The sequence below is a fragment of the Athene cunicularia genome (genome assembly GCF_003259725.1).
Source record: "Athene cunicularia isolate RWA chromosome 3 unlocalized genomic scaffold, athCun1 chr3_part1, whole genome shotgun sequence".
Classification (NCBI taxonomy): Eukaryota; Metazoa; Chordata; class Aves; order Strigiformes; family Strigidae; genus Athene; species Athene cunicularia.
Window position 1 is genome coordinate 45,130,917 of NW_020799097.1, and position 25,822 is coordinate 45,156,738.

The following is a 25,822-nucleotide window of genomic DNA, read 5'->3' on the forward strand; positions in this document are numbered from 1 at the left end:
TGTAGATTAAGAGTGGACAACAAGCAGTCGTTCTCCTACCCTCTTGAAATGAGAGTGGATCCCTAGCAAGCACAAAGTTCTTCTTGGCACCCATAGTGAGACCAGCACTGAGCTCTTTCAGGACTGAACATCCTTCTTGGGGCTCTCTTGGAAGCGGGAATTTTGAGAAGTGAAGACATATTCCTGAAACATATAGCTCTTTTAAAAACAAGTTTAGTAATTTCCAGTGATGCACACTGTGAATTCACTTGTTTGCAAGAATATGTACAAAGGTTAATTCAAAAGTAGTTTTCCTCCAAAAGGACCTTTTATGTATCTTTCCTGACTGTAACAGCTGCAGAAGTGAGTGCCTGATCAGACATCTGTAGATAGGATAAAAATCAATAGTTATCCCCGAGTCATCAGTAAGTCAGTCTATTTTGGTCATTAACTTACAGTTGCCATGAATTCACACACAGTGTCAGATCCCCAAAGCCTGCCACAGTCATTCTAAGTACCAGAGGACTACATTTTTTTAAAAACTACTTTTGTCTCCACACACTTGGTTCATCTATGTACAAATCATCATAAAAAAATCCAGTGGCACAGTAATGAAGAATATTTTTTTCAGTGGATCCCTCCTCTACAAGCTCTAACCTTTCAAAGAGTGGTGCAGATCTTCCTCTTATATTCGCTTGACACTGGTGCAATTCCGAAACAAAGCCACTTCTGAGTTGTACTTTCACAAAGGAAGTGAAATCAGGCCCATCTATTGCAATCAATAAAATCTGTGCATAGATAATACATTTTTCTTGGGAGAAGACCCTCCCTTCAAAAACTTGACTGGAGTGTGTTCTCAATGACATTGACATCCCATTCTGCCACTCTGACTTCCACGTTTGTGCACCACTGGAGATGCTTCTGGGAGTTCCCACTCATCCGGATGTAGAGAAAGGGATTAATGTTGCTGCTGGTAGAGCTGAGGCAGATGGAGATGTAGTAGCTCATGCAGAAGGTCAGGGCTGGCTGAGAAACCTGAAGATTCATGAACTGGATGACATGGAATGGGGCAATGCTTACTGCAGACATCATGATCAGGGCAAGCACTGTCGTAGTGAGCCTCATGACTCTCTGCCTGGGGATACTGGTGGTGTAATTACAAAACAAGGGAGGATCCCTAGCATGGAAAGCCAAAGTGGGATAATGATGGCATGGACTGAGTGTACTAATGAATGGCAGTTATTTGAGACCAAATTCACCTACACTGCAAGCAAAGTCCATCTCTCAACGGCTTTATTTCTTTGTTGTTCGCACCTTATTGTTCTGCTTAGGCTGAATTTGATCCTATGCCACACACATACATGAGCCACTGAGAGTTGTTTACATATGTCTGATGAAATACTGACAATTATTTTCATTAAAAATGCTTACTTTTTTTCAACATGAGAGCTATATAGTTTTGCATCCCTTTTTATCTATGACTATATTTTTTTTTTTTTGCTAACAGCTGGAACAGAAATATCCAGTTAAAACATTACTATTATGAGTTTAAAGGAGACTTAGATCAAAAAGGCATAGGAAGTAAAAAACACACTAAAATGGAAATCAAGTTCTTTTTTCACAGAAAACTGGTACAAGCTGAAATCCAAAGCACATAGTCCTAGAACTAAAATAAACTCATCAGGACATGCTATCACGGAAACTGGGAAATTGTATTTCATCCATTTCATGTGTCAAATTTTTTTATTGCCTGGACTTCCCCAGGCTGTGAACAGTGGCTAGGGATCCTTGTGGGGCCTGAAGTCTCCTTCCCACAGGAGGGCCAATGCAGTCTGGAGGTACCCGAACCAACTGCTCCCTGTTACATGGCAGCTGGCACCAGACCTGGCACCCACGTTCTCCTGGGGTTTCCTAATCCTTGAGCTGAGAGCTTGGAGCCCTCCTGCAGCCACAAGTGCAGGGCTGGTTTGGGGATTTTTTGTTGTGCTCAGAACAGCTGAGGACTTTAGCCATAACTTTCTCCACAGTGTTTCTTTCTTATTTTGGATTATTTTTCTCCCTCCCCTGAATCCCATCTATAGTCTCTTTCCTGGGAACATAATGCAATGCCCAAAGCACTGAAAGTTAGATGATTCAGTGCCTAAATGTTGTTTTAGGACTGTTCCTTCTGGACTGTTACATATAAAACCTTTACAGTCTGTGCAGAGCATGTGAAATAGGAGGAGACATGACTAACACTTTACCTTCTTGCTTTCTTGTTTTGCTGATACATGTTCCACATGTAACATAAAATAAAAATATAACAAGTAAGTATCAGAGGTAGAGGAAAAAAGAAAGTTGTTATAGTAAGATAAAGTGTATACCTGTAAAACAAACAAGGTGATTACACAAAGACCATCTCATAACTGTAAAAAAATATAAATGACATTTTTCATAAAGTGGTCACTGATTTGCAATTCTTGATTAGAGATACATCGATCCTGTTTTAGGTAGCAGCAAGCACCTAGAACTGCAAGTACATTTAAGTATTGAAGTCTGTGTTCAGCACTTCTAGGAATACTGTTGACTACAAGAAGATAACTACAAAATATACCTCTCAGCTGTCCAAATTCTGTAGGTATGTGCTTTTTCCATCACCTGTATAATTAGTGAAAATTCTTGTAAAAGTTATGCAGGACACAGTCTAATTAGTCATCTGATATTTTGCTACTCTGATAGTAGACCAGTGATGACCACCTCCTGAGCACAGATTTTTCAAACATTCTTGTGTCATTAGTGTAATCTAATCTACACCATCTTTCTTAGTTGCTGGTATTTTGTTATAATTCAAGTTACTTTGTTTCTATTTATTCTTTATCAAGTGGAAAACTTCTATCAAAGAAGGAAATTACATTGGTTTGCTATAATTTGTTCCTGACAAATAGAGGTTTTTTTATCACTTTACAGATTGAGACTTTAATAATCTGTTAAACTTTCTGGTTATTGAAGTTCATTGGTTTTTACTTTATCTACCAGAGTCTCCTTTTACTTGTCTTCATACTTTTCTGTGTTAAATCATCTAATGTGAAATTAAACAAGCCTCTGCCAACTGATCAGTCCATCTGAGAGAGGATGGACTAGACTGAATTCCCCAAATTGTTTCAAACTTGTTTTTCTCATATTTTTTTTCTGATAAATTCAGGCTATTGGGGGGTCTCATGTCCTTCACAAGTTATTGAAAATAATCAGTAATATTTCAGGAATTGTTTTCACTAATAATTTAATTCTTCAGCAGTGAATTTCAACAAGCTTTGCTGATATTAAAATATTTAACTTCTGTACTGTTACACATTTTGTCTCTTTTTCTGGTGCTCCAGAGTTAATTAATTCCATTAAAAATCTGGTTGCAATTGAATTGGAGGGGGGCAGGGGAAAGGGAGGCTGGAACAGAAATGATTCAAATACACTCTTTTAGGTTTTGTCTGCATTAATAGGTAGTACAAATGAGTAGTGAAAATCTGCAGAGTGAATTGCTTGGTGCTTAGGACATGACACATTATGCTCATGTTAGGGTGTTTAACTTCAAATTTTCTCTAATTGGAACCTGTGGATGGAGGACACAACAGTGGTTGGAGTCCTTTCATTGAGTGCCTGGAACACTTCTTCCAGTCTTAGTTCAGAATACAGATTATGTGCTCTGAGACTGCTGAACTCAACTGTGGTAACTGGAGACAAATGGAATACTCACTCCAAAAATACCTTCCTTATCCAGATGAACATGTTAATACAAAAACACCTGGTATCAGCCAAAATTTGCTCTCTGTTACACAAGTTTATAGAATTTTCTTTTATGTCCCTTGCTAGTCATCACTCAACAAGCTAGTTTGAATTCAACAAATAGGCAGAAATCTGCTTGGCCAAGAGATACTGGAAAGTCATGTATGCAGTTTGAGGAGTGTTTAATCTTTTCTGTGATCTATATGTTCCAAACATGGTAGTCTGACAGGTCAGAAAGAGCAATGACATTCCATCTGCGACCAACAGTTAATCTAAATGCTACAAGAGAAGATAAAGAGAAACAAGAGGTCCTTCACTGTTACATTTGCTATGTGGAAGCCATCTTGCTGAACTTGATTGTGCTGGGACTGCCTCTATATTACCAATACAATCTGAGATGCAGTGATTTGAACGAAATAAGCCTCAGCTTTAGCCTTTAATTTTATTCCATCCATGCATCCATCCATCCATCCGTCTGCCTGTCATGCATGTCAAAGACAAAATAGGTGGTATCCTCAACACCAGCTGAAGACATGAGCTTTGAAAGCTTACCAGAGAACATCATCAGGTGAGGTTAGATCAAAAGTGCAACTCTTCAAACCACCTTTGAACTTTATTACTTTTGAGTAGACCCACACAGGGAACATCAGAATAAGTGATGTAACCTATAAACATAAATTGGCTTGAAATGTCTTTGATCATGTTCTCAGGTGGGTTAGACCAATTGGCTGGACAAGAGTAAGGTACCTGTAAAAGCAGGTAACAGAGCAATATAGTAGAAAAATAATATAATCACATGAGACAACCAGAAACCAGCACCATCCGATGTCACTTTGGTGTTGCACAGGCCATCTGCCACAGATGCAGTTCTTGGGTGATGATTCTCATCACATTGCTGCCATCTTAAAGATATGATCTGTTATGGTGCTCTGATATGCGGTGAGAGGTCTACCACGGAGGTTCTAGCCCTGCATCTGTACCCAGAGTGTGGGTGATGAGACACATAGTTCTGCCTTGGCCTCACATCCACCAACTCACTCCCTACAACAGGGAAAAGGACAGGTGCAAGAACCCAACCTTTGGCAGCAGGAGATGGTAAGTGGGTGAGGAAATATAATGCTGGAGAGAAATTGGGGAGATGTAACTTATGGAGAAAATTCAGTTCATCCATTTATCAGTTCATAATTCTGCAATTAATAACAAGCAATACAGTTAAATGAAAGCTCTGAAAGTCAACATTTTACACAAAAAGGCCTTTTTTTTTTTTTTTTAGAAAATATCTGTTTTATGACCAGCCTCTACAAAATGGATCATTCTGTCCTCTTCAACTTTTTCATGTAAAATGCTGGAAGAGTTTTAGGTAGTAGCAATGAAACACAGCTCTCTCATGGGAGTTAGTCTGACTCACTTTCTTTTAAAGAGATTGAAAACTCTGAATCATAGTCATAGAAATCTTTTAGAAACTGTAATTTTCTGAAATTAACTGAAAATGAGTGATTTACTAGCTGTTATGCGAAAGACAAATTATTAGGAACTTAAACAACACTTGGAAATAATTTTCTTAGTGACTGATTATTAGTCTTCATGTCAGAGTACTGAATACAAGTTGAAAGAATAAAACGGAGAAATATTTAATTACTGGTCAAATTTTCACCGAATTTTAGTGCTTACAGAGCAGAAAGAAATGACAGCCCAACAAAAAAAACCCAATCCAATTTAGTGTCATATGAATGTTAAGATTGTTTCAGGTACTGTCTAAGAAGGCACCCTTATTCTAATGGATGATCATCTACACATGGAATTCTACAGCACTTGTGTTCAGCTGTATAAGAAAGCTGATTTAGAAAGTACATTATTCTTGCAGAAACTAGTATTTTTTGTGTGTTCTGAACAAGGGCCGTTAAATAGGTATTAACATAAGAGACTAATTCTCTATCACTCTTAACATACCTTAGCTAGAAATGACTCTGTAAGTGAACTGTAGCCATACTTGTATAATTTATACCCTGTAAATATTTGATACAAGTCAGAGGATCCTTGTCTGTAGGTGCTGACAACATGTTGCCTGCAAGACCCTGGGATGTCACTCAAGGTCCTGTACTTGTTTTTCACAGATCAGGTTCACCAACCTGTCAGAACAAGATGCCTGCAACACCTCGGTTGCTTGGTATTGTTGTCCTTGGGCCAATGAAGATCAGTAACCATTGCGTAAGATCAAGAAAGATTCATATTTTGTGTGTTAATAAATTATTTTCAGTCTTGCTTGATTATGAGTATGAAATAAATGTCTTCCATTATTCAAGCTTTGCAACCATCAAGTTGTTTTCACTAAATGAAGTTAAAGTAATGACCATTATTGCTAGAATCAGCAAAAGGCTCTTGTGGCATATGATATCTTAAAAAGCTATGTCTAATTTCATGCGGTTATTCTCAATCCTCATGATGATGACGACAGAAAGAACAGAAATCCTCTACATTTGCAATGGTAGAACTACTTTGTACCCTTCTTGGTACAGCTACCTCTCCTGTTTCACTGGCTGCCTCAGGGAAATAGCTTCTGACACTGATACCGCTTACAGGATCTGTGCAATTGAGAGTAATTTACAGGCTTCTCAGGTTCTTAAAACTTGTGATTACTCCTGCTTTACGCAGAATTTGACCTCAGGCTCCATGCAAGCATGGTGTACTACTTCGAGCTTGCTTTCACTTTTTAAGTGGTGGAAACAACATCTCTATCCAACTCTTTAAAATAAGCAGCAATTTTTCCAAAGAATGAACGCTGAAGAAAGTTACAATGGACATTACAAAACCCCCCAGAAAATAAACTGTTTACGAGAGAAAATATTTGTGAGAAAATGAAAGTGTATAAGGTGGAAATAGGATGTGTGTGGGAAGCGCAGAAAAGCGACATTAGTAGCTGACAGAACAGTGACATTAGTAGCTGACATGGAATAAGTGCACCTAACCAGGCCCCTCTCTTCCCGCTGGCTGCAAGAAAGATGACAGGACACAATATTCCATCCTGTGCTGTGCTCTCCGTACTTGCTGTGAACCACTCTTAGACATACCTGCTACCTGCCATTAATGAGAGACTGAACTTTAGCTGGTTCATACAGTTGGGTGATACAAAAACTCCTTAATGCTGATATCTGCTTCTCCTTAGCAGGAAGGTTTCAGTGAGATCTCCCTTTTGTTATCAATATGCTTAACTTCACAAGGTACTAACCATAAAAACATTGGTTATTTGGTCTTTTACTGAGTGTATAAGAGTGCATTGCACAAAGGTTTTTGAGACAGGTTCACATGCACAGATAGTTATCAGCAGGGTATGTAGCTGACTGCATGTAGTTAGTTTAAGGGAAAAAATCAAAATGAGAGAGAATGGAAGAGAAGGAATGGGGAGGCTCCAGGCGAGCATCCTTCTCTGGGTCTCTTATCCAGTGCAGTATGTGGTTCCCCCACTAATGCTTTTTCCCCAGTATTGACAGTTTTCATCAGGACTCACTTCTTGCCAGTTGCTCTGCCGATGAAGCTGTTGATGTTGTTGAGAGCACGCTTTGCTGAGGCTGCATGCTGACTTGCTGTGAAGTTTGGGGCATGCATGTTTTTGGGTCCACTAATGTCAACCAGAAGCTTTGACCATGGGGTAGGAAAAGGGAGGGTAAGAAGGGGTGATTCTCACGCTGGTGTCAGTCGCTTCCCATGAGAACCCCCTGTAACAGCGCTGTTGGGTTTGCAGGTGCAGGGCCGGGAGGATAACAGTGCAAGATCTGCAGCGTGGGAACAAGGAGAAAGTGCTGCCCCAGAGACTCTGGGAAAGGCTGCCACGGTAGCTTGGGTGACAGGGTGCAGAGCTGCCAGCAGAAAGCCAGCTACAGAGCTTCAGACAGAAGGCTGTTAGCGATGCAAAAGGCTGAGGCTCTTAAGGCACCATGTGATGTGTGGCTTAACAGATGATATTGCCTTTGCTCAAAGGACCAGAGCCCAGCGCAGCTCGAAACTTATCATCGGTGAATGTAACTCATTTTGATAGCAGCTGCAGTCTAGCAGTTATCAGACTAGTGGTTTGTAATACAACTGTGTTAATAGACATTGAAGATCATTAAGGGAAAGAATGGCATGTGCAATGGAGCCTGGGATGGGTACTGAATCCATGTCTTCCAGCTCCAGAGGTGCCCATCACTTCCTACATGTTGGCTGACCCTGACTCTTTTTGTTGTGTGGACACTGTTTTCCTGGATACACCGCTGAATTTTCATAGTATTCTCACAAAAGTATAGGGCAGGTTAGTAATGATGCCTTAAAATCTGGCGTGTATGTAAGTGTATTTTCCTAAGTATTGTAAAATAACTTTTTGCACTTTCTGGATCAATTATTTTGCTGGACATTTTAATATACTGTTATGTGACTATAAAGGATAATTTCCCTAGGTTTCTAATTCTCATTTTTAACAATCTGAGCAAAGGGAAAAAAGTAATCTAATGAACTTAAAGATGAAAAGGAAATCACTAGGCTAGGTGGAATGAAAACATCACCAAAAATTCAATTGCATGTAAATGTAAATGTAAATTATTCTTTTTCTTGATAGAACTCAAACTTAGTCCAGCCTGATGGTATTCTGATTTATCCCTCCCCAGACAATAAGAAATTAATCTTACCCTAAACACTTACCAAGCAGCTTTGTCTCTCTTCTTTTGCAGCAGTGGGTTTCTATTGGTTGTTTCAGTTTGGATGTAATTTTCAATCTTGTCTGTTGTCCGATGATAAATCTGTGAAATAAAATGTAAGTGGTGCATTTGGGAAAACACGCTCTTTTGAAAATAAGGGGTATTTCCACTTCAAAGAGAGTGGAACTTAAAGGCAAACATGTGCCCTCATCTGACAAAGTAATTATCAGTAATAGAAGTGTTTTGCTGGAATAAGTCTGAAGAATACTTACCTGAAACAAATGATAATGGGAGTATTTGACACAGAGAAGGGGCAGTGATGGACCCTGCAGAACTCCCAAAAAGTGAAAGGCACCTGGTATGCGGTGCTTGTTATCCATGCTTATTACATTTCTTTTTACCTTTCTGCCAAACTTGTGCTTACAATACTGACTGGAGGAACATCTGTGAGACCAACCATCCCCAAAGTATATGGTATGATCATGAAAACCAAGGTGACACTTTGAAACAGAAAATATTTCATGACATCATGCATTCTTAGTTAATGTTGTAGCTAACTGAATGTCATCTTCTCGGATTTTTAGCAAAGCCATAAACATGTGGTCATACTTCTGTGATGTATATAGGACAGGGAAAGGGGAAACGTGTCTTAGATGTTTCCTCTCTCCTTGTCCTCACTTTTTTCCTTCCTTCCTCTGGGCATAGCTTAACCTATCATTTTTGAGGTCCTATGGTCTAACATTATTACTGCGTATTGCATATTGTCACAATATAGTATACTGATGCTATTATTATTATTATTATTACTAATTAGTACAAATTATCTGATTAATGCTAATTATTAATATATTATCTGTATTGGTTTAAAATGTACTGCTGTTAGCATTGCCCCAAGAGGCAGCAAAGTGTACAACACTTCAAAGGCAAATGGGCTGCTCAGCGGTCTGAGGATTTTTTTACCTTTTCCTCTGGCTAGGGTGTTTGTGACTGCATGTGAAGTGAAGCGAGAAGCGACAGTAAAAGGAGTGTGAAGAATGAGTAAATGGATTAGTCCATGGCAAATCAAGTAGTTATGGTTTTAAATAACTGAAAGCCCATGACTTTCATAGAGATATGGCCCCACCCTACCAGTGATACTCCCTTGGTAAATATTTCTTAGAGCAACATTACAACAGTGGGCGAACCAGGAACACATTTCTCATGCCTGTCAGTCTCGGCTGCTGCACACATTGGAACACCTGCCTGTTTCTTCTCAGCCATCACAGAGCTACTTACTCCAGATTTATCTTCCCAGCTTCACTTCTCCATTTATGTGCCTGAAGCCTTAAGGGGATAGGCTAAATAAATGTTTATGCAGCCCTCAAAATTGACTGGTACTCTATGTAACTCTCAGACTTCAGGAACTTGCTCAGGAACTTTTCCTATGCACAGAGACACTTTGCAAACAGGATATTCACAAAAAGCAATTATTTACTGGATATTACACTAGACAACAGACAGCTAGGACTGGCAAGCTTCCAGGCTAAGTATTAGTATTCTTACCATATGGCACCCTTGAGTCTTTGCTGGACAGCTGTCAATGAGAGTGAAGGGGCATCTTCAGAATCCTTGATTTTCATTAGTATTTTATACCTCCTCGTGCCAGCGTTTCTCTTCTTGAACCCTTGAGCTGCTGTCACCACCACAGAAATCTTGCCTCTGGCTTCAATCTATCTTACCTTTCTTAGTACACATGGTTCTACTCTAGGTACTTTTGCACAGTTTAGCATTTAGCAAGTTTCTCAGGAGGCTGAGACAAGATTATACAGCTGTACCATACCAAAAGCATGCCTTGGATCACAGGCAACTGAACCCTACCAAGTAGATCACACCTTTTCATATAAATAAAATTATAAGAAACATGTGCACTGTGTCAGAAGCGACCCAAAACAGTGGTGTTTTCTTGTGACATGCTCCAGTGGATTCATGCTACAGGGAATGAGGTGTACCTCACAGCCTCCTGTCACAGAAAGAAGGTCTGGCATAGCCTTTACCAGCTGCGTCTTGTGTGCCATGAAGGAATAAGGAATGATATTTCTGAATCTGCATCAGTTATTTTGAACCTGTAAGTCTTGGCTCTTTTTTAAAAATGTCATAGCCCAAAGGGTTCCTTTGTCATTTTAAAGAAGTCACTATCATTTCTAATTGCAATGTGCATCTTCAATTTAAGTCAAGTGGTTTACTGCAATGTTCTAAGTAAAAATGTTAGTGCAGGATGTCACACTGGACCTCCTTTGAGCCCATCTCACCATCTCTCCTGTCTCACCAGAGACTGAAGAGTGTATCAATACTTGAGCTTGAGGGGCATACACAGTTCTGATTTCACTTAGGCCAGATTTGCATAGTGATATTCTTGTTGAACAGTCAGATTCACTTTTCATGTACGTGGGGGTAAATTATATTAGGATTGCTGTCTGTGTGTGTATATGTGCATCCTTGTCCAGAAAACAGGTGCTGTGAATTGCTTCTTACAAAATTTTCTTTTAACCAATATACAAAAGTTCTGCTACCAAAGTTTCATCCAGGTTTAATTTATCTAATGTCTGCCTGTGGCATAAACATGAATCTGTATTAAAAAAATGTGTTTGATGTCAGTTTAGGAAACTTTCTCATAAATTTTAATATGGATACTCAACTTGCATATTTTTCACAGCTTTTCTTAATGATTTTTTTTTTTCATATTAAAGTGAGTAATGAAAAGCAAACTTTTATACATTGTACCCCTCATAAATTGACCCCTAAAGCTCCATGGAGAGAACAGCTGTTTTTGCCACTTCTTAAGATCATACAAATAAATTCGATTTGCAAAAAAAAAATGCTGAAATACTAAAGTCTCTGTTGGACCATTGCGTGACATAGTTCACTCCTATTCTGAAACAGAGGATTTCTGGGAATAAAAATATTATCCAGCAATACAACAGATATTAATTTGCATGTGGTAGTCATTTTGTTCAGCTGAGGCTTCTTCTGGAAGTGCCTTACCAGGTCTGACCTGCTTTTGTTTTCCTTTAGAAGTGCTTTTATTTTTGAGAAATGTAAAAGAGAACATGAAGCTGTCCGATGTTGCATTAGTCATAGCATTTACTAAGGTGTAGTTACATTTGTTGCTTTTATTGTAAATGTGGGATGGTTTTACAGTCAAAGTCTGATAAACTCTGCTGATTTTTTGCAAAATAGCTGGTTTAATTATTTTGCTTAATGAAAGCTCCCAGGTAGATTCAGAGGTGCTTTACTGAAACTATCAAACACTGAACAGGGAGATTGTTGTCTGAAAAACCTTTGTCTCTTTTGGCTGTACTGTCATAACTGGTATTAGTAGTGATAAAACAAATTGGAGACAAGGAATTTGAAGAGCTTTCCGTATCAAGTGTATTTGGGATGGAAAATCTTGCTTCAAAATAGAAAAGTAAACACAGGCTTACTCTCAGTTATTTGGAAAAACCCAAACATCTGTCTTAAGATATGGCTTTACTTGGGACATAAACTATTTTTATATCAGGTTTTGATATTCTGTCTTTCCTCGTTAGGATGTCATGTCTTTTTCCTGACTTTAATACTTACTGTCTTTTGTGTAAAAATTTTTCTCTAAACAGCAAGATTAAAGATACAGCTATATGTAAATTCTTTAGAAATATAGGAAAAGACTGTCATTTGTCACATTACTCATATGCAAGTATAAGAACAGAGATTTAAAAATTGAACTTCAAAGGAATGATTTCTTGACTCTTTTAACTGCGTGTCAACCAAGTAAGACTACTAATGTCATGCATTAGTGTAGCCTCTCTCTGACAGCCATACTTTATTAATTTCAAAATTATTTATAACTTTCTATTTTCTACTGTCTGCTTTCTGTTTTCTGATATTTTTTCTCTCCCTCTCTGTAGCGACTACATTCCACTTCCATGGAAGCATGCTGTTTCATAGGCTACAAGATCAGTAGAAACTGTCCTTCCCATTTGCTCTGTTTGTTTATCCTAGAGTCTTAATGATTGACCAGTGCTTTGTGCAATGCAGGAGAGAGAGCCTGTCTTTTTGTTTTCCTTCATGCTCTCTCTGACATATGAAAGAAGACTTCTCTGGTCCAAAGTAGCTGTTTCTTTCCCGAATTTGGTCACTATTTCCTTAAGATCAAGAACATGTAGAAGCTAGTTCTGAAATCTGTAGTTATGATAAAAGCTAAAATTCTCATGGTACTCTTACTGCATTTTAATGAAGGTTTTAAAAAATAGCAGATACAGTAGGTCTCTGCAGTCTGCTTGGAAAATAATTTTTTATCTTAAACAAGAATGATTAAAACAAATCTAGTTTTAGTGATGTTAAGTCTTTACTAGAAGCTGCATATCTAAAGATAAGCCCCAGAACAGTAACACTGGTGGTGACTAGCATCCCTTAAGGCTTTTTGCATAGCATGATGCTACAGCAGGGCTTAAAATACTTCTGCTACCTCCACAAACATCAGAAAAAGATTCCTGCAGTTTTCAAAAAATCATTAACCATGACTGATGGCATTTCTCATTCTTAAATTATTAAAACTGTATAAACACTTTTAGATACTATTGTGCTGTGGTATAGGATGAAAATTTGAAACCACATACCTGTCCAAACATTGCAGTTATAATAACACTGCATGTAAACTGGTTGCATGTGTCCAGGGAGGTAATGATGGTATGAAGAGGTCTGATAAAAACCCACTTGCCTCCATGTGCCCATTGGTGAATGAGAAAGGGCATGCCAGTGATAGGAGACAAATCTGCTATAGCCAGATTGCAGATGCTGGTATCTGGGAGAGTTTTCTTCTGGGTTCTGATATAAATTGGAAGACATGAAGATGATTACTTGACATAGTTACTGTATTGTTTTCCAACTACACTGATAGAGGAGACCTCAAAACTGAACTGCACACAAATAAGTACACTGTCAGAAGTACTCTTTTAGAGTCAGGGGAAGTTTGTCAACCTAAAGATATTTCAGACTAGACATTTTAGGCTCAACAAAAATATTTTTCATAATTTTGCTTTCCAGTGAGTTTGAACGTGCTATTTATGTATTAACTTCAGCACAATTATCCATGTTCTCCTTTGAAAACTATAGAGTGTTCAAAATAAACACAGGTCTGATGGACACAGGAACTCTAGAAATATCAGCCTAGCATAAATAAGAGAGATCAGAGCTCCTCTGCAATGCAGGTGACCCAGGGCTCAATCTCACTTAAGGATGCAGACGGGACATTCCTGAATGCTCAAGATGAAGAGGGAACTGCTGAAAGAGGAATGATCCTCTGGGAAAAAAATAGCATGCAATTAAATATTTGAAGATAGTCTTACAAAATTTATACACACCTGAGTTAAAACTGTATGCAGAGTCTTCATCTAAGTACTGAGAGTTTGGCTTTGCCAGTTTCATAATGTCTATATTGCATAGCTTTTATGTGATATATATGCTCTTCTAGATTGCTTTACCAAAATATATCTTAGTATACTCCCTGATTTAGGCTTGGAGGAATGTTATACATGCAGCTGAAAGAATTCATGACTTTATATTGCCTTATTGTGCACAAATCAAGGAAAGAAGCACAAAGCATCTTTGAAAAGCACTGATATTTATAAAATATTTTTTAATTACAGGATTTTATTAAAATGGTCCTTATCCACAGTTTCCATATAGAAATCACCTTACCTAAATTCACCTACAAATTACAGGTTTAGTCTAAGCTATTTATTTAGGCTCCCTCAGTATCTTTTATCTTTTTTTTTTTTTCTTTTTTTTTTTTTTTTAAATTTCAGTCTACTGCAAAGTATCAGTTTGTTTGTAAGACACAGAAGAACATGCAGCTGGGATAACTCCACCTGGCCACTCACAAACCACATTCAGAATTCTAACTATATGACCGCCATTTCCTAAAAAGACCTGTGTGAGAAGAGTTCCTAATTTCATATTTTTAATGTTGCCTTTATTGCATGCTACTAGCTATGAAACAACTTTGTTTCAAAGAAACAAATTTAAACTAAAGGGAATGAGCCAGACAAAAGTATTTTTTAAACATTTTTAGTAAGTTATGAATTATGATTCACTGTCATCTGGTTATGATACTGGAAGCAAAGCCAGACATCTATAAAGTATATCTGCTGGCATTAATGACTGGAGTTTGTGGAGAGAATGACGCATATGAGATCTTTTTCCTCCAGTGCCTTTAGCTTTGTGAACATTGAAGGATGTGAAATCTTCAGGAACAGTCCCAAACTGTGTTTCCTGCAAGGCATCAAATGGTACCATTATGCTCAAACACACAGGTTTTAAAGTGTCTGAAAGCTGTCATTTTATGAAAAAGCTAAAATGATTTTTTTTCTGCTTTATTTCAATCACATTAACAGGATAAATCATACTAAATTTGAAATTAATTTTGTATTCAGAATGAGAATCTCAAATTCTAAACTTGGACACTTTATGCTTGTTTTGGTTTAACCTCAGCTGGCAATGAAGCACCATGCAGCCGCTCTCTCACTCCCTGCCCCATCAGTACTGGGAGAACTGGAAGGGTAAAAGTGAGAAGACTCATGGATTGAGACAAGAACAGTTTAATAATTGAAATAATAAAATAAAATAAAATAAAATAAAATAAAATAAAATAAAATAAAATAAAATAAAATAAAATAAAATAATAAAAAAAACACAGAGAGAAATAAACTCCAAGAAAGACAAGTGCTGCGAATGAAAACAGTTGCTCACCACCAACTGACTGATGCCCAGCCAGTCCCCAAACTGCAGCCCCCCAGCCAGCCTTTCCCCTAGTTTATTGTTGATCATGATGTCACATGGTCTGGAATATCCCTTGGGTCAGTTTGGGTCAGCTGTCCCAGCTGTGTCCCTTCCCAACTGCTTGTGCACCCCCAGCCCACTTGCTGGTGGAGTGGTGCGAGAAGCAGAAAGGCCTTGACTCTGTCTAAGCACTGCTCAGCAATAACAAAAACATCTTTACATTATCAACACTGTTTTCAGCACAAATCCAGAACATAGCCCCATACTAGCTACTATGAAGAAAACTCTACCCCAGCCAAAACCAGCACAATGTTAAATTTGATCAACAAAGAATACACATTGAAAAGCTCTCCTATGATTCATGGAAAGGGAAGTGTAATATCCACTGTCTCATGCTTTACTGAAGTTCAGAAAATGATGCCTTTTAGATCAGTGTCCAGAGACACATGTATTTTCATACAGATTTTCATACAGTTTCCTGTGGTGGCTCAGAGCCACAATATTTAAATGGTAATTTATGAAGTAAACTTTATAATCTCAAATAATTCTGGTCATATTTTATAGTTTATAACTTTCTTATATTTTATTAAGGCAGAGATGCTTGCCTTCTGCTAAAACTATCACTTTACAACATTAAAAAAAAAAAAAAAAAGCCAGGAAAATAATAGTGACAGTCTCATTTTCAAACTTCTTTCTTTTCATCCTTTCAGTGTCTTCTATCTTCTTACCACAGATTTTAAAACTTCTCAGCAGTTTAAGCCACAGAATTTGTTGTTCAGTTTATCCTTCCACCCATGCCAGGTTAACTTCCATCTCTGAAACACCCTATGAAAAATGTACTAAAGCACAATTGCTGTTCTGCAAAACCTGTGAATATGTCAAATCTGTGGTTAGTCTTACCTTCTCTTCAATTCTACTTCTACAGATTAAACTGATTAAAAAATGATTTCAATGATCCAAATCCATTAAAAAAAGATGTGTTGAGCAGATATGACAATGTGATAATCCATATTCTGGCTGTCACTCCAGTAACAACTTCAAGGAACATGACAAGTGTATTATGTGTTGTCATCAGTCATTATTTATCCCCTCTGATTGCATTATGTGTTGTCATCAGAATTTATTTATACCCTCCTGGACAAAGAGACTTTATTAACTAGAAGCTTAAGTGTTAATTTGGAAGTGATCTTTGGAAGATGATATATAGGTATCATGCATTTAAAAACACAAGCACATACCTTTTCTTCAAATAGGAAAGGTAAAAATGGTATCCCTTCATCTGCAATGGCAAGTAGCACCAGCTTTAAAGTCATCCTCCCACCTAGGCCTGTCTTCCTCTACAAAATCTCACTGTTCCAAGCAAATCTGCTTGACTTGGAAGAAACTTTTTAAAATTTCCAACTCTGATGTGATCATAGTCCGCTTACTTTCTGCTCTCTTGTGGAGTTTACCTAGATCCTCAGTCCCTGAGAAGAGCAGGTCCAACAGCATCAGTCCTATACCTAACACTATCTTGTAGCCCTTTTGTGCTCGTAAGCATGCATTGTGCTCCCTCTTGGATCATTTCTGCATGTGTTATTTTCCCCTAGTGGCTGAAAAAACATCCCACTATTTATCAGGACAGACTTGCACTATCTTTTCACCTTTTAATTGCGGGTGGGATTCTTCTAAGCTAATCTTCTCAGTTAGAAATTTAGACCTCTACTGTCTCCAAGTGATCTTGGCTTCTGTAACCACTGCAGAGAAACAGAACTCTGTGGGAAATTTATCCTGTCTTAGATATGACAAAGATGATATGTATTACTCTCACGAGCGCCTCTTCGTGGAGAAACCCAGATGATTGGCTTGGGCAATCAAAGTTAGACTGACAAAAATTTGCTCTCATCTGTGCAATTGTATAAGGCCTATAAAATCTTGGGAGACTGAATCTTGCTCAGTACCCGTTGTGAAAAACTGCACAAAGAAATGGCAGCCATTTCTGTTCTTCATCTCTGCCTCTGTGCCTTCCCTAGTTTAACCATATCTAGCCATTAATACTTACAAGTAATTCAACTCTCTAATTTGTTGTTGGATAACAGTATTATCTAATGTTTAGCATTAGATTAGCAATAGCTATAGAATTTTGTCCAAGATATTCCTGGTCCAAAAATATATTACTGTTTAACTGAATCTCACAGTCAAGCCAGATAAAATCACTTAGAGACATGTATCAATTGCTGTGCCAAATGCCATCATGGGAAGTCCCACATTTCTAACATTAGCTCGTTTCTTATTTCTGAAACAGATCTAAACCAGAATCATAGAGATCAGAGTAAACTGACAGCATGCTGTCTTAGTGAGGAACAAAGAACAAAACAGATGAGGTATGTTGGGCACTGGGTATGTTGTTTAACGTGTTGGGATTTTTTTTGCTAGACTTGGAAAATCAGGAACCTTAGATTGAAAGAGACAACCCTTGTCACAGAACTGAGTCATTGGCTATCGCAGGCAACATGATCAGAAAAGACCTCATAACAGAGTAATTTAAGCTCAGAAATAATGATTTTTACTTCCACTGCTCCTGCTGAAGGCTATCACAGGACATCACTGTTCTGGAAGGTAAAAATCACTTTCCAGTTATCAGCGTTTAATACCTTCTGACTGCAGGCTACCCAATTGCTCTTGTATCAGTTTCAGCCCTTAATCAGTCCTCTATCCTTTCTGCTGTATTTGATCCTGATTTATAGAAAGCAAGCATACACCTCTGAGCCTTTTCTTTTAAAAACAAATTTAGGTGAATTTTCATAGTTCTCTATTCTTCTGGTTCTAATAATTGTTCTTTTCTGTTCTTATTCCAGTTTGAATATCTTCTCTTTCCTGGAAACAGCTGGTGAGAGTTGTATTTCAGGCCTTGTTATGAGCCTGGAGAATGGCATTAGCATTTCCCTCTTTCCTCCGGAAAGGCAGAGCCTTACATGTATTACAGCTGTGTGTGCTTCTCACGCAGCTTCAGCCTACTGACAGCCCACAGCAATCCCAGGAGTTTTTCCTCTGTTGTTTTCTAACTGACAGCAGTGCTTCCTACTTACAAAAATACCAATAAGAAAACAATTATATGGCTTTCTGCTATTAAATGTTACCACATTTCTATCGTTCTAGTTCCTCCTCTATTCCTTATCAGGTTCTTTCTGTATGTCAGTCTTATAGTCCTTCACATCAGCCACATGTCTCTAGTGTATGTCATTAAGAATACTATTAGCACACTCCTACACTTTGCTCCAGGTCTCAGGAAAAATATGAAATCTGGCTGGTCCCACAATAACTCCCTGAATGTTTCACATTAAGCTATTTTCTCCTGAAAATCTTTCCAGGAAAGTTGTTTCTTATCAACATCACCTAGAATTCATACTTTAGCTAATTTTTTCTCATGTTGTAATTGAACTCATGAGATTGTTCTTTAGCTGACTTAATATAAAATCTGATTATAAAATCTGATCACATATCTGATCTGGATAGACTAGCTGTATGTAGCAGTTTCAAAAAATTTCTGCTGGTAACTTTACATCCAGCAAAAACACTTTCTCCAGGTGAAGACTCAGAATGTAAGTAATAAGTGTTGTGACATTTATTTGCAATTTCTATTTTAGGAAATACTATTTTACCACTTGCTATTAGTTACCTTATTAAAACTCAATCTGAAAAGATGTAGTTATAGATAATTGAAATTCTATTTGATTCCCTTTTCTCTTCTGTAACATGTTCCTTCTTAAAAATATAAAGTCACACTAATGTAGCTAATTGGGTTTGTCTGGATCCCATTTTCCCCCTTCACAGAAACACACAGCCATTATCCCAGCAGCTGGTTCACTGAAGTCAGTAGGTTTACATAAAATATTTGCTCACAGAACTGCAGTTTAAGGACCAGCTATTCTAGGTTGCTAAAGATTATTGAGTACTTCTGGCTGACACTGAACTCTTGAAGGATTTTCTTCACCGTTTTCTTTACAGTTAAATAGCAACATATCTCAACTCTCTCTCTATTATTCCCTAGGGATGAAAATTGTTCACACAAGGGGGACCAGACAAAAGTCATTGAGTTAGTAAATTTTAAATTAAATCTCACTGCATAGGCATATACTACTATATCACTGCATAGCTGTGTATTACAAGCAAGGTTCCTTAGGACTTTTAGTTATTTTCTCCCAGTAAGTTGCAGATAATATCATTTTAATTCACACTTAAAAATGTTTGTCCCTACCTGGCAGACTTGCAGATGAAATTGGGGGTCTGAAATTCCAAGGTTCGTTCTTTATTACTTTCTACCATCAGTAAAGTGTTTGCTATTGGAAAATAAATAATTTTCTACTCAATTAGAGAGATAACCTAGCTTCTTTCTCTCTTAAAAGAATTGACACTGTAAAGCTAACAAAACTATAATGTATGAATAATTATGTTCAATAAAGAGAGAAACTCTGACGCAGAGACATTGAGTACAATTAGATCTGTTTAGTGGAAGGTGAGATTTTGGCATGGTTATTTTTCAAAATACAACTACTCTGTAAACGGACATTCATCTAAAGAATCTGAGGTTTGTGGCTATCTTTTTTTTGGTGTTGGTAACTACTGCATTAATTTTTTAACATGTTATTTCCAGACTATTTTCCTGTGTATAAATCTTCATGCCCATAAATTTGAATGCTTTTAATTTTCTCAAGCAAATATGGTTTAAATTATGTTCTTTTTTTCCCCCAAGTCATTGTCTGTGTCTATTCCCTTTGTCTCTCATATTTTTATTTGCATTAGACAAAGGCTTTTCACCAAGGAAAATAAAATCTTTGTTCCTTCCCAGTTTCCTTCCATTCTATTATTTTAGAGACTCTGTAATTAATTTTTAGAAATTAAATTATTGTTTTCCTTTCTATTCACTCATGTTTAAAAAGTCATATTGCCATTATATTCACTTCAGACATACTGTTTCCATGTTTGTTCCCTTCTGTGTTCAGACTAGGAGCTACAACATTGGATTTCTGGTAGTTTCAAGGGAAGTTTACTAAAGCTCAGGGGCTGACAGACACTTAGCCCTAGGCTGCCCTTTGGAAATCTTTCCTTTACAAGGACAGTATGAAAGGGTGGAGTCCATCTATTAATCCTTGTAGAGTGTGACACATACTAGCCTTATGCTGCCATATTTGTGTTAAATTTGCGTCACAGATAAAAGCCACTTTTTCAAGATACATGTTTATGGATTTAGAGTTCATGGTAGCATCAGACAGTTGAGAGCAAATTCTTTATTATGTGGAAAAAGAAACCTCCTGTAAAATTAAGAGACTAGAAGGTATTTTCTTGCGTAAAATAATTTTTTGAGAATTTTCAGATTTTATGACCCAAAAAACTTTATCAACTTCAGCAATCTTACCTTCTCGTATACAACAAAAATATCTTGAGGTATTAATTCCTGCCATGTGAGAATCCTTGACTGGTACTAAGACCCTGTTTTCATAAGTAAGGTGATGCTGGATAAAGCAATGAGTTTTAGGAAGCTGCTGCAAATGGGCAAAAGTTAGACAGAGTTCTGTTATTAAAATAATCTGAGATAGAAGTTTTCAAAGAAGAAAAAGACTATATTTCAACTGATCTTAAAATAATTCTATCTGACATATATATGCCTGGCTAGTATCGTAATTAAAGCTTAAAGTTTAGTCTAGCTTTTATGTGTGCTAGTGGGAAGATTTCTGCCAATTATAACAGAAACCAGGGAGGAAGGCATGTATTTAGGTTTCCTTGAATAAGTTAGAAGTCAATCAGGCACTTAAGTGCTTTCTCATAACAGAAAAGGCTAAGCAGGCATACATTACTGCTATCTATAGTCATGATTTAATTATTTTTTAATGAGAAGTAAATGTCAATGACTAAACAGAACATGAAAATCTTGCTTTCCCTGTCTTTGCTGGGCAATTCACTTCCTTAGTGCAGTCATAATTTATTTTTCAGCAGTAAGTCTTATTGAAAAATTTATTCAATTCCATACCTTATTACTGTGAACACTGTGAGGATATTTCCACCTAAGCCTGTTGAACAGATAACCCCAATCAGAGAGGGAAGGATGATTGTCTCTGCAGCACTGATCACCTGGTAGAGGTGCCACCCACTCCAAGAGCTGTTAAACAATCCTGGTGTTCTGTTCTGACAAGAAGGCTGAAATTCACTCATTCTTCAATGACTTTAGGACTTAGTTCTGTAGTAGCAAGAGAAAATAAATTATTCATAGACTATTAATTTGCATATCATTAGTTAAATCTGATATCTAAGTGTACATTTCTGTTTAGTATTTGTCTGAATTTCATAAAAACCTTTCATCAAAGGGTTTTGTACATTCAGGATTGTACATAACAGGATGATGTTTTCAAAATGAAATCTGTGATGTAATAACTCCATTATAATTTAAGTAAATTTGTAATCATCCAAGATACACCAGAAAGTTGAATACAGACATTCTTATAGCATGTCATCCTTATTAATAACTACATTTTGTCTAAGCTACATCTTTCACTATTGACTAGTAAGCCTATATATTTCTTTAAGGAGTTGCAATTACTGATAACATTTTCTCTTTTAAGAGTTGACAGCTGTAGTGTATTTTGTCCTGTTGCAGTAGCAAACATTACCCATACATTCTGCTTAAATGATCAGCTGAAGAGACTGCAAGCTGTCAGCACAGGGGCATCCACAGCACCCACAGCTGGCTCCTGAGTGTCCACCAAAAGCTGCCTCTCATGCCTCAGGTATGGTCGCAACATCTTGCCAGTAACCACTGGAGACCAAGACCTGTGAAGACACAAGCATAACCTCTTCCCCGGGTTATTAAAGTGTACGGTCCTTCCCAGTTACCACTTTCTAGGTTTTTTGCTAACACTTGAGCCTTGCCCTGGACTTCTTGATCTAGTATCTGTACGAGAAGTGATGCAATATTGGTTGCACCTGTGGGACAGGGGGAATGTTTAAAAAGTTCATGACATATAATGCCTTATTTAGCCTTTTGTGAGGTGTAGATTGATACCCTCCAAAATCCAGCTACCTCAGCGAAAAAAAATGCTCTTCACAAATATGCTTGAAACCATGCCTTACTAAGGCATTTATAAGACACATTAGAGGCATGTTAATTATATATATTATGGCAAAATCATGTACTTTTCAAGAATTAAAAAACAGGAAAACTTCAAATTGGTTCTGTTGGTATAACTTCCCATTCCTAACGAGTGATTGATCCAATGGTCATTTAACAGTAAAAAGCTACACTGGACCAAAATGAAAATTATGCCTTTTTAGTGCTTAGATTCTATGAAGTAAATGAATGTTATCTTATTTTTAAAAAGGACAGACGAGTGCTTTTTAGCCAATAAAAGATCATATTTCTTTCTGTATGAAAATGTAAGATCAGCACTTCATTAAAGAATTGGGAAAAGGATAATAATTTATTTTTGTAAGTAAATTTTGTGTCAGATAGACCATCTTTAAAGCTAATAAGCTCTTCTATTTTTCTAATTCTCTTGGTTTATTAAAGATCATTATTTTACTACTTCTCTCCAAAATGACTGACATCGATCATCCTTTAGATTTCAGCTGGGGAGTGGAAAAAAGCCATATAATTTAATTAACATCCTCCCTGAAAAGACAGACTATTCAAAAGTGTATCGTCAACTTTTTTTCAGTGATAGTGTAAAAGATACTCTCTGAAACTTCGAGATTTTAATACATATCTTCTGAGTCTGCACTTCCTCTGACAAGCTATTACCATACAAAAATGGAAGTCTGAGTCAATAAGGAAAACATCTTAGAACACCTAGCTACACAAGTGAAACCCATATAGTCAACATTGTGAAGATAAGCGATGGGATGTCCTCTCACAGGCCTTACTGATCTAGTTGCTTAACTCTTTCTTGTACCTCACTTCCTATAAACTTCCTATAAACACTTCCTATAAGCTCCTGCAAGTGCAGCAAGACCTCTGAAGGCTCTATAATTCAGGGTCACACGCTGAATTATGATACAATCCATCCTGTTGTTCCTCTGTGACATGGCAAGAAACCATCTGCAGTAAAATCAACAAAACTTATTACATGAAAAACTAGAATTGTGGGGGCAATTCAGACCAGTAATTTTTCATCACTTAAGGTCACAGAAATCAGCTGCACATAAATTCACCGTGACAGTTAATTTTATTTAAAAAAAACCCCACACCCCAAAACCTGCAAAAATAAATTGGTTCCCTGGTTGTGTCAGTACCAAAGAACAGATATTTAGGACATGGAGTAGGGCTTCTTCTTGAGGTCTGGATCAAAGTGGTTAACGAAACTGAGTGCAGATCTGAACAGAACAGTTGTGACTCTTAATGAGGGTCTTTAAGATTTCTCTTGTATATATTAAACAGTTAAACTATTGAAATGTTTATACAAGTTGTCCAATTTAACTTCTTGTATATAGATGTGTTTCTTATTAAATATTTTATCTGTTACTAGGGAGTTCAGACACTTAAAACAGATGGAATTTGTAGTATGAATTTATTCCTCCTCATAACTGCCAGGGAATATTATAGGAATGAGTCCATACTAACCCTGATTTATTTTTAGTAACACTACACACTTTTACTAGAGGCAAAATCAGTCAAGAGGAGTGGTTTCTTTTATCTCTAATTTATGCGTTCTGAAGGAATAATTCTTGGCAATAGCTTAATCAAATAGCAAAAAAAGAAATCACCTTTTCATTCAATTCTATCCAGTTCTAGACTGACTCCTACATGGAAGAAGTCAGGTGTAGAATTCAACTACTGCTTGACTTAGTTTCGGTGTCATTTACAATGATTCTCACTTTCTCTGGTGCTTTTGACATGCTCAGATTTTGTCTGAAGGCATGCTCACATCTTGCATTGCAAGGTTCTGCAGTTTGGTACCAATTTTAGCATTAACTTGCAATGATTTGAGTCAGAAGCTTATCTTTTTTGATTAGGGGAAGGCATCTTTTGTCTCATTGCTTTTGATCCTTTGTCTTGCCCTTTTTCCCACTGCCTATATTCTAGAAAAACTAGATGTGGATTTAATTCTTGCTTCTGCCACTGATTCAGTGCCTGACCTCAGACATATTTATTATGTCTTTTGTTGCTCAGCTAGTCCAACTGCAAAATGCAGAACTTATGAAGTTTTTCTTACCACAATAAAGTAATAAAATATCCAGACACAGAAAATATTCTCTATACTGGTATTCAATCTGCATTTTGCAAATACACTATAGGCTCAATTACAATGCTACATAGTCATAAGGGCTCGAAAAAGAGTGAGAAAAGCAGAGAGCAATGGGTGCAACTTGTGCTTGTACAGGGCAACCATAAACTCTGACTTGGGCTGTTAGCAGGAATTTTTACCGTGCCTTTAACAGCTTTTAGGCACTTCGTTTTTATAGTCATACACTGCAAATTCTTAAGTGGTTATTTGGTTTTGATTTCTTATTAAAATAAATAAATACCTACATGACTATTTATACTATCTGCTTGATAAAATAGCACACACAGCTTTGAGTATATTTATAATTAGGGAATTCACTGATTCTTCTTCACACAGAACAGTAAACTTCACTTTCTCTTAACTCAGAGTCAATTTCTTATAATTTTCATTACAAACTTTATTGGACATTCCTGATTATCCGTTTCTTAAAAGAAGTGTAAGATTAAATTCCAGCCAGCTTCTAAGGCATTTGAGTGAATGTCTCCCTTTTACACATGCAACAGTACCTCAGTTCTTGAAAATGAGATCTATGTGCTTGAACACACTTAATATTAAAAAGAAGAAAATAGAAGAAACTCTGGTGTTTTCTACAGCTTGACTGAGGAATGTGGCACAGTTTCTGGCACAAAAAAGCGTATGTCCAGGAAAAGATGGAGCCAACCCTATCGAAGAACTCATTAGTTTTCCACCAGATGTGAATATAGTGTAAGTAGCTTGGTTTAGATAATTTCTTTTGTGTGTGGCAGATTATCTCCTCTCCATTACATTCTATCTTTCTAGAAATAGCTATGTACAATTTGAATTGACTCTCTTTAAATCAATATATGACATTTGAAAGTATTCCCATCAGAGCGCAGAGAAAAAAATAGCAACCATATATTGGAAGAGGACAGCCTATAATTAGATCAAAATATATTTGGGATGTTTGGAATAAGGGCAAACTTCTTGATATTTGATATCTTAGGGGAGTATCTTGTAAGAATCTAGTTAAAACTAGGTACTAATTCCAGCTGAATTCTTATATTTGTTTTCTTTGTTCAGCTATAAAGGCCTAATAAGAACTAATAGTTTGATGTTTATTGAAAAATATGCTATTGCTTTTAGAGTGACCTCGTCTGTTAATTAATTTTTTCACAGCTAGGAATTACTGTCAGTCATTTAGAAACCTGTTTGAAGTAGGCATATTTCAGGAAGTGCAGGATGCTGTATATAAGCAGGTAGAGAAAGATATTCAAAATGCTTTGGGAAGTTGGAAATGGAACATAGTTATTCTGGTTTTGAAGCACGTGGTCAAAGTTTGGGAATAATAATCTGTGAAATTATTCCTTTGCTAAAATTACTTTTCCAGTGTTGAAGTGTGCTTTGAGCCCC

General features: G+C 37.0%; 1 protein-coding gene across 1 annotated transcript; it reads right to left on the bottom strand.

Moving 5' to 3' along the window:
- Window positions 1-810: 810 nt before the first annotated feature.
- On the bottom strand, window positions 811-21,386 carry MCHR2 (melanin concentrating hormone receptor 2). Its single transcript, XM_026844139.1, has 5 exons — window positions 21,205-21,386; window positions 13,037-13,244; window positions 4,288-4,400; window positions 2,223-2,342; window positions 811-1,123 (listed from the first exon to the last, which is right to left on the bottom strand). The coding sequence occupies exons 1-5, from the start codon at window positions 21,384-21,386 to the stop codon at window positions 811-813; spliced, it is 936 nt and encodes a 311-aa protein (XP_026699940.1).
- Window positions 21,387-25,822: the final 4,436 nt, after the last annotated feature.